A 9,625-nucleotide genomic window follows, 5' to 3' on the forward strand; every position below is an offset into this window, starting at 1 on the left:
ACTGACACCAGCCTCAGTCCACTCCTTATGAAGCTCCCCCAGATTTCTGAATCGCCCTTGCTTGACAATCCTCTCAAGGCTGCGGTCATCCCTGTCACTTTTGCACCTTTTCCGGCCACATTCTTCCCTTCTTCTTAACACTCTGTTAATATACTTTGATACTGCGTTCTGTGAGCATCCAGCTTCTTTTGCAATTGCCTTTTGAGACTTTTCCTCCTTATGGAGGGTGTCAATGATGGTCGTCTGCACAACCGTCAAGTCAGCAGTCTTCCCCATGATTCTGAAGCCTACTAAGCCAGACTGAGACAATTTCAAGGCTGAGGAAACCTTTGCAGGTGTTTTGCATTAATTAGCTGACTAGATTGGGACACAGGGAGCCTACAATGTTGAACTTTGTCATGATATTCTAATTTTGTGAAATACTGGATTTGGGTTTTTTTTTTTGTCTTTAATCCATAATCATCAAAATTGAAACAAATAAAGGCTTGAAATATTTCACTTTGTGTGTAGTGAACTAATATAACATACAAGTTTCACTTTTTGAAACAAATTATTGAAATAAATGGACTTTCCCTCGATATTCTAATTTTTTGGCACATACCTGTAGTGCTCGAAGCATGTGGAGCATAAGATAAGAGAAGGAGACATCAGACTGTCTCCATCTCATGATGTTTTATAATCTTTTTGTGTAAGGGGTTAGCCCAAAAATGTATAAATGTATTAGGCTCTGTGTTTCCGTGATCTCTTCTCTCCAGCAGCCAGAGTGTGTGTGTCTCTCAAGGAAGGAACCACCCGGGTTGTGTTTTGTAACTTTGCTTGTGGTTTAAAATAAATCAGCACTAAAATGAAGAAAGATGGACTCCTTCGTTTTTCAGATCTGTCTAATAAAAGAACTGGGGTATTACAGTGCTTACAAACTGGAGTCTGCACTCTCAAATGCTGAGTTGTAACCTGAGTAGTACTTTAAATGTGGTTAGAGCACCCTCAAATGTTATGGCAGAGATCTACTTCTGTACATTTTGCCGCACGCATAGCACAGCTGAAGTTAGATGTTTACAGTTGTTTTTTTCTGGCTTATCTTTTCTCACACTGCACCCCCCCCTTAAATCCTGGGGAGGCATGCTTCACACTATGAAAACCGCCAGTCTAAACATTTTGTTGACCACTGCCCTTAACCTAAGTCTTAACATAAGTATTGTTACATTTACAATATTATTACTCCTAGAGTAATCACCACATGTACCACATGGGCCTCATGTATAACAGAAACCACCTTGCTGCAATAGAACTTGTTTTCTTGTGACTTGCCTCTTCCATTTCAAATGATTCCGTGGCCTGCCCTGGGCCTGTCTTCTTTTCTAAAAAAGTGTTAACTGTCAGGGGGTCACATTCCTTTAAAGCCTCAGGTCTAAGTGCTCCCTCCTGGGCTATGAAAGAAACCAGTTGAGGTTGGGTCTGAGGGACTGGACCATCTAATTGCTCCTCTGCCAGAGGACTCAGACACACAGTTTCCAAAAGACCAGTTCTGAGTCTTTTTAAGGGAATTTTCTGGTCTCCAAAGCCAGGTGGAGGGTGCAGCAACTCAGGTGTTGGTTCCTGGGTTTTATGGCTGTGCATTTGGCTGAGTGACTTCTTTGATGCTCTTCTGAACAGCATGCCCATGTACCTCCTCTTCTCCTGGGCCTCAGGAGACAGGTCTTTTCCCAGCGGTGTTCTCATAGGGGGTGAGGAGGACAACACCATCAAGGAGGAAAATGCTGTTGTTACCTGCTGGAGGACCTCGAGCTGCCTAAAACGATCTGAAGGAAGCAAAAAGAGAAGAGAGGTGATAATAAATAAGTATGAAAACATGTTTGAAAAAGCTACAGTAGGCAGATTTAATGATGGTCATGGAACAAGTAACTCACTGACATCAGTGCACACAGCATTATCCAATAACATTATACAGTATGGGACATCTAAAGACCAAGATTTTTTAAATTAAAACCTATTACCACTGACAATGTCAAATATCATCATCACTGCCATAATCAACAAAGGTCAAACATTAAATGAAAATCACAAGCCTATCATGTACAGTACATAATTAATCTACACCACTATATCCTCCAATTGATATGTATTGACATCATGTTCAAGCACCCTTTACAGGCAAGTAGTGATTTACTGCCGCTACTGTTGTTACATGTGTATACTAATTGTCATTGTGCAGTCATGGTAAATGGTTTTATACTTGTATAGCACTTTTCTACACTTTTACAGCACACTGAAAGCGTTTTCACACTACTTGGCCATTCACCCATTTGCACCCACAAATGTTTACACATTCACACACCAGTGTTATCACCGGTAGCAACTTGGGGTTCAGTGTCTTCCTTAACACTTTGACATGTTGACCAGGCAAGCCAGGAATAAAACCACTAATATTCTGCGTAGGAAACGCCCTGCTCTGCCTCCTGAGCCACAGCCACTCCTGCAATGTATACATTCACAAAAATCAACTTAAACAAAAGCTTTATTAAATAAAACATTTTGGGGAAAATTTGGTCTGATTAGCAGAGATGGCATCCATCCCACTTTCGGTGGTGCGGCTCTCATACCTAGAAATCTGGATGAGTTTATTTTACAACCTAAATTATGACAACCCAGAGTTGACTCCAGGTTGCAGGGGTGTAGTCACATGCCTCTCTGCTGTCTCTTTGCAGCTGCTACCCACCCAAAACTCCCAGTACTCCATAGAGACTGTGTCTGTCCCCAACCACCTAAATTATATAAATCAAAAATCAACTCAAGAGGAGTTATTCATAAAAAGTCACTTTCGGCTTTTCCCATTTAGGGGTCGTCACACTGATGACTCGTATGTTGACATTTGGCACCATTTATGCCGGATGCCCTTCCTGATGCAACCCTGAAATTAACCCGGGCTGCAGTGGTGAGAGCGCTGGCCCTTAACCACTAGCCTACCAGGGACGGCGGGAGGAATTATTCATAAGAACCTAATTAAAATTAAGACTATTCGTATTATAATAGAAAATAACAGGACAATCAAATGTGGACTATTAAATATCAGATCTCTTTCATCTAAATCTCAGTTAGTGAATGATTTGATAAGTGAACATTACATTGACTTATTGTGTCTGTCTGAAACCTGGTTACAGCAGGAAGAATATCCATACATCCATTTTCCTCTGCTTATTGGGAATCGGGTTGCGGGGCCAGAAGTCTAAGCAAGGATGCCAAGACTTCCCTCTCTCCAGACACTTCCTCCTGCTCCTCCGCGAGAATGCTGAGGCATTCCCAGGCCAGCCAAGAGACATAGTCCCTCAAGCGTGTCCTGGGTCTTCCCTGGGGCCTCCTCCCGGTGGGACATGCCCAGAACACCTCCCTAGGAAGGCGCCCAGGAGGCATCCGAAACAGATGCCCGAGCCATCTCAGCTGGCTCCTCTCGATGTGGAGGAGCAGTGGTTCTACTCTGAGCTCTTCCCAGGTGACCGGGCTCCTCACCCTATCTGTAAGGGTGCACCCAACCACCCTGCAGAGGAAGCCAAGGGATTAAATTTTGCAGCCACACCCAGACAAATTCCTGTGGTAAACTTCATCACAGCCACAGAGTCGGCCATTACGAACAACAAGCTGGCTGAGACAGAGGCGGAAGACCTGAGGATGAAGGTTACAGCCGCTTTGGCCAGTGCCAAACTCACATCCTGGAACCTTACCCCTGAGGAAAGTAGGGCTTTAGCTGCACTAGAGGATGAAACCATCACAATCCTTCCAGCAGACAAAGGCAGGTGTATGGTAGTCCTAAACTCAGCTGACTATCAGACCAGAGTTTCCGACCTCCTCAGTGAGCCCCCCAAATATGAAGCACTGAGGAGGGACCCAACCAGTGGCTACAAGAAGGTTATAGACTGTTTACAGAAGCTGGAAAAGGAGGGAGTTATAGACCGGCGACTACACTACGGACTATACCCCGGGGAGGCCATCCCTTGCCTTTATGGCCTACCCAAAAATACACAAGGAAGGAGCCCCACTCAGACCCATTGTCAGTGACATAAAACATAGCCAAACATGTGGCCACCATTATGGCTCCTTTGGTGGGAAACACACAAAACCATATAATTAACTCCCAGGACTTTGAATGGAAAGTCAAACAACTGCTGCTGGACCAGGACGAGACCATGGTCTCATATGATGTAACATCCTTGTTCACTGGCATCCCCACCACAGAGGCAGTTAAGGCAGTGAAGTAGAGACTCTTGAAGGATGACACGCTGAACAGCAGGACTAACCTCACCCCAGACCATGTATGCACTCAGCTGGAACTTGGTTTAAACACTACCTACTTCCAGTTTAGGGGGCAGCAACACAGCTGTGCTATGGGCTCACCAGTGTTTCCTATACAGTAATTGCCAACCTGTTCATGTAAGAATTAAAGGACAATGGACATGGGAAGGTGTCACTTGATCCAGAGGAAAATGCACCCATGACAGAAAGTATTCCAGTGCAGGAAGAGGAATACATGGAGGAGTTGATGGTAAACCTGTATTCCCCTGTCATACCTGGACCAATGGCAGAGAAACCAGCAGACCTCTGGGAAAAAGAAAAGGATAATGCAGAATATGTGGTAAAAGGTCTTATACTTAGCGCTTTTCTACACTTTACAGCACACTCAAAGCGTTTTCACACTATTCACCCATTTGGACTCCCAAGTTCACATCACCAGGAGCAACTGGGGGTTCAGTGTCTTGCTCAAGGACACCTTGACATGTTGACTGGACAAGCCGGGAATTGAACCACTAATCCTCCAGTTAGGAAATGACCCGCTCTACCTCCTGAGCCACAGCCCCCCAAAGTAGTGGATGAGTGGGTGGAAGAGCTAGTGTTCAGGTTGAGTCCCCCTCACCTGGAGGGTGAGGGAGAACAAAGGTAGGACTCAATTTGCAGACCCAGGTGCTAGTAAAAAACAGGAGGTTTTAATGGTAGGAACCGAGACAATGAATACATACAACTCAGGGCTGAGCACAGACGACTGAGGAGACCAAGATGAACAGGGGAGTAGACAGACTAATGGCAGGAACCAGGAGAGGAGGAGGATCAGAACGGAAAGGTGTAAAGATGACTAAGGAGGAGGACTGGCGAACGAAAAAACAAGACATCCACAGCACAGGAACTGTCAGCATGGACGTGCAACACTAAACATATAATCAACGTACATAATGTGATCCACAACACAGGAACTGTCAGCGTTGACGTGCAACACTAAACATATAATCAACATACATAATGCGATTCACAGCACAGGAACTGTCAGGGTGGAAAAACAAAATGACATACAATACATACCACGAAATATATATCTGCTACAGGGTATACGAGTTAGGAAAGTTTGGTAAGTAACGTAATGCACGTTAAGTCACATACTTTGGGTAATGCTCCGGCGATGGCGGAGCGTCCGCCAGAGGTATAAATAAGGTAGGAGGATGATTACCTAACACGCCTCAGCTGTGCGCGACAACCCACGAGTCACTAATTACAAAAAGCGACACAGCTGAGGCACGGATCCCACTAGAAAAGAGAAAAGCAGGAGAGAAAAAAGAAAGAGAGGCAGGTCGTGCTGACCAGACCTGACAGCTAGACACCAAGGAGGACGAGGAAAACAGCAAGAGAAGTTGAAAGAGAAGAAAAATGGGGAAAAAAACAACATTGAGTCATGGTAACTTTTAGTGGTTGCTGGCACTGCCTGGGTGTGGACCAAGAGATAACACAGCAGCTGCAACTGACAGCTGTCCCAAGGTCAGAGATAGTGAGGGTTGGTAAAATGGATAAGTCTGATTGGAGAAAATGAGGCAGCCTAACTTACAGAAATCCTTTAGAAACCACAGCAAAAAAAAAAAAAAAAGGAACAAATAGCAGTTGCTGCGGGATGTTCTGTTCGGTTATTTTTTTTGGTTCCATAGGAATGAGAAAGACATACGACTGCAGACTGGCCAGACCTCTTTGGGAAGAAGGGATGGAAAAAATTTACAGAGCGGGAAGGCAGCGATGGTTACATGAACTGTCACAGCAAAACTCCATAGAGAAGAAGAGGGAGCTTAACTTGCTGAAAGCCTTTAAAAACCACAGCAATAAAAGGAACAGAAGGACTTCTCAGCAGTTGCTGCTGGAGGTTCTGTTCGGTTGTTTTTCTGTTCTAAAGGACCAAGAAAGCACAGGGAAGCAAGCCAGGAAGACACATCACCTGCAGCAAAGACTGAACCAGCAGCATGGGTGGAGAAAACCAGGCACTGAGCATCACCTCTTTAATACCATCTCCATAGTCAAATATGGTGGTGGCAGCATCATGCTGTGGGGTTGATGGGCTTTCACAACCTGAAGTGTCCTTAAGCAAGCCATTGAACTTCAAGTTGCTCTCAGCGATATCACCAGTGTCTCAGTCCCTCCCATGTAAGATGCATAGAAATGATACAAGGAAAATGTAAGGAGAACTCAAGAAAATACGTTATTAACCACATTCCTTTCTTCAGATCCTTCATCTGAAGTGTCCAATCACTAATTCATTTCTGATAAAGGGGCATGCCAATTCACAAACAACTTCCATGAAGGATAGTCTTGTATATTCTTGGTCATGGCTTCTCCAGCACCAGTTCTTGCTCTTTGGTCCTCAAAGGTGATACAAGACACTTGGAACAGCCTACGTCCTACATCCTCGGTCGACTGGAATGACTTTTGGTTTAGGTGAAGTCCAAGGATGTAGGAACAATCTTATAAGAGAAATGACATGTACCCACAGAGCAGTTCCTTTTCCAGGGTGCTCAGGATCTCAGGCTGGAGTGAAGGTTTACATTTCAGCAAGACAATGACCAAAAGCATACCACCAAGAAAACACAAATGTGTCTTTGGGAAAACTGTGAAAGTCCTGGAGTGGCCCTGCCACAGTCCGTATTTGAACCCAAGAGAGTATCTCTGGAGAGACCTAAACATGGCTGTGCACCAGCACTCCCCATCCAACTTTGCTGACCTTGAATGATTCTGCCAAAAAGAATGGAAGAAATTTTCAAAAGAAAGGTGTGCCAAGCTTGCAGCTTTATTTTCAAGAAAACATGAGGCTGTCATCACTGTCAAATGTGCTTTAACCAACTACTAAGTGAAAGGTTTGAATACTTATGCAGATATTTCAGTCTTTTATTTTTAATGCATTCACAAAATACTCCACAAAAATTTGTTTTTGCTTTGTCATTGTAAAGCATTATGTGTAGATTGATGATAAAGTTTAATTGAATCCCTAACAAAATGTAGAAAACTTGAAGGGGTCTGAATCCACTGTACCATGTTGGAAATATTTTTCCACTCACATATACCACTGGTCATAGTGCTAAAACCTACTGCTGACATCTGGGTTCTCCAGGTCCAGTCGGTTCTTCTGGGCTTCCAGAAACACCTGGAGGTTTATTCCTCTTGCCTGAGACTCATAATTGATGAATCGAGCTGGGATGCGTCCAGAGAGGTCAGGTTCATCACAGCCAAAGCCCAGCTCCAAGAGAATCTGCTCTGGGTCATCATTCCACAAGTTCAGTATGTCCATCTCACTGCCAACAGAAGAAGGGCCAGTTATATATTACATCACAGCAGAGTAGTCACTAGTGTACACTAATAAATGGTTCCACTGAAAATGTGTGTCTGTGTGTGTCAGATGTATAATGGTACACACAAATCACAGTTTGGTACATTCCTCAACCTTCAAGTCATGAAATAAAGTTGCCTAACATTTATTATAAACTTTTGTAAACATTAAGAGTTTATCTTTTTTTTTTTACGATTGCATTTAAAATAAAACATAAAATAAAAAGAATACTACTGTAAACTGCTAATAACTGATCTGATAACCAAGAAAGGCTGTTTAAATGATTAAGGAAGCAGCACTGTACTGCTTTGTACTATGATCATTTCTTCCTTGTAGTGGTGATATTCATGTTCACATGGTGCCATTTCAAATGAGTTAGCAAGTTTGATGTGTTGCCAAAAACATAACCCAATTACTACTGAATGAACATGTTAAGTTGCTGACTGAAGTGCAATAAACAATAAACAAATAAGACGTCTTATCCACTTGTCTTTATCACTTTTTGTATTTCACCAGGAAGTCTAAGTGTTCTCAAACAGGAGACCTTAATGATAGGGAAGGTCTTCTAGCTCTGGCTTCTTTTTTGTATTGGCCATTTGCGTGACTGAGACCTGGCTGGGCGTGGGTGAGTCTAGTGCTCTCCTTGAATTGCAGCCGCCTGACTGTATGTTTTTCAATTCCCCGAGGCCATCGGGCCGTGGAGGGGGAATAGCGACAGTGTTTAGATCGACTTTTAAATGCAAGCAGATTTTATCTTTACCTTCTTTTTCCAGCTTCGAGATGTCCTTATTCGAGCTGGGACACTCTCCGGCCCTATTATGGGCTGTGATCTATCGCCCACCTAAGTTTAATAAGGATTTTATAAGTGATTTTTCTGACTTCCTGATTTATTTTATGCCTAGATATGAGCAGGTTTTGATTATTGGGGATTTTAATATACATGTTTGTTGCCCTGACAAACCTCTAGTTAAGGCCTTTTTAGATCTTATTGATTCTTTTAATCTCACACAATCTGTGGCTGGTCCCACCCATGAGCATGGGCACACCTTGGACCTTGTTTTATCTTATGGTGTACCTGTTCGTGAGTTGGAAATCTGTGATGCTGTGTTTTCTGATCATTTGCCCGTGTTATTTGCAATTGATCTTAATTATTGTCTTACTGCCCCTTGCGCTGCCCCACGGCTCTGCCGTGTATTTAATTCCTCCACTTTCACTCAATTCTCTGACTTTATTAATGGAAACCTCATTATTCCTGATTCTACGGATACAGAAGAGCTTGCATTACACCTTCACTCCACCTGTCAGGCCGCCATCGATGCGGTGGCACCATTGAGGACCAGGCGCCCCAAGACTAAGCTCGAGCCCTGGTTAAATGAAGAGTCCCGTGCTGCCAGGCGTGAGTGTCGCAGGGCTGAGCGCAAGTGGAAAAAGGACAAACTACAAGTGTCACTTCAGATACTTAAAGACTCTTGGCATGATTATCAAAAAACTGTGAAAAATCTTAAGAGAAATTATTTCTCTAATATCATTCAGTCAAACTGTCATAAGCCTCATGTGTTGTTTAAAGTTATTGACTCAGTTCTGAATGTCCCTCAGGTTGCCTGTTTTGAGTCTTCCCCCGCCCTTTGTCAAAAATTTTTATTCTTTTTTAATGATAAGGTTCTTTCTACCAGAGCTCAAATTTTACCTCCTGTTTACGATTTTTCTGTTTCTCGTCCCTGCTCTGCTGTCTTTGACCAGTTTGAGTGTGTGTCCTTATCATATTGTCAGGAGGTTGTTGGGCGACTGAATCCCTCTGGTTCCCCAAATGATGCTGTTCCTCCTCGTTTTTTAAAGGAAATCTTTCCAGTTGTGGGGCCATTTGTTCTCTCCATTATTAATAGCAGTTTATCCTCTGGCCTGGTTCCAAAGATGTTTAAACATGCCGTGGTGCGGCCGCTGATTAAGAGACCTGGTCTGGATCCCACAGTGTTCTCAAATTTTAGGCCCATCTCCAATTTGCCC

The 9,625-nt window shown here is 43.5% G+C and overlaps 1 protein-coding gene across 1 annotated transcript in view; it reads right to left on the reverse strand.

The window, feature by feature from the left end:
• Positions 1-7,582, reverse strand: part of LOC109965856 (sperm-specific antigen 2-like) — a 13,661-nt gene extending 6,079 nt beyond the window's left edge. Inside the window, exons 1-2 of the mRNA XM_020610219.1 lie at positions 7,384-7,582; positions 1,309-1,799 (exon numbers count right to left, since the gene is read on the reverse strand). Coding sequence (XP_020465875.1) covers positions 1,309-1,799; positions 7,384-7,582 — 690 coding nt within the window. The remainder of the gene's footprint in view (positions 1-1,308; positions 1,800-7,383) is intronic.
• Positions 7,583-9,625: the final 2,043 nt, after the last annotated feature.

The sequence above is a fragment of the Monopterus albus genome, unplaced genomic scaffold, assembly GCF_001952655.1.
Source record: "Monopterus albus unplaced genomic scaffold, M_albus_1.0 scaffold105.1, whole genome shotgun sequence".
NCBI classification, from domain to species: Eukaryota; Metazoa; Chordata; class Actinopteri; order Synbranchiformes; family Synbranchidae; genus Monopterus; species Monopterus albus.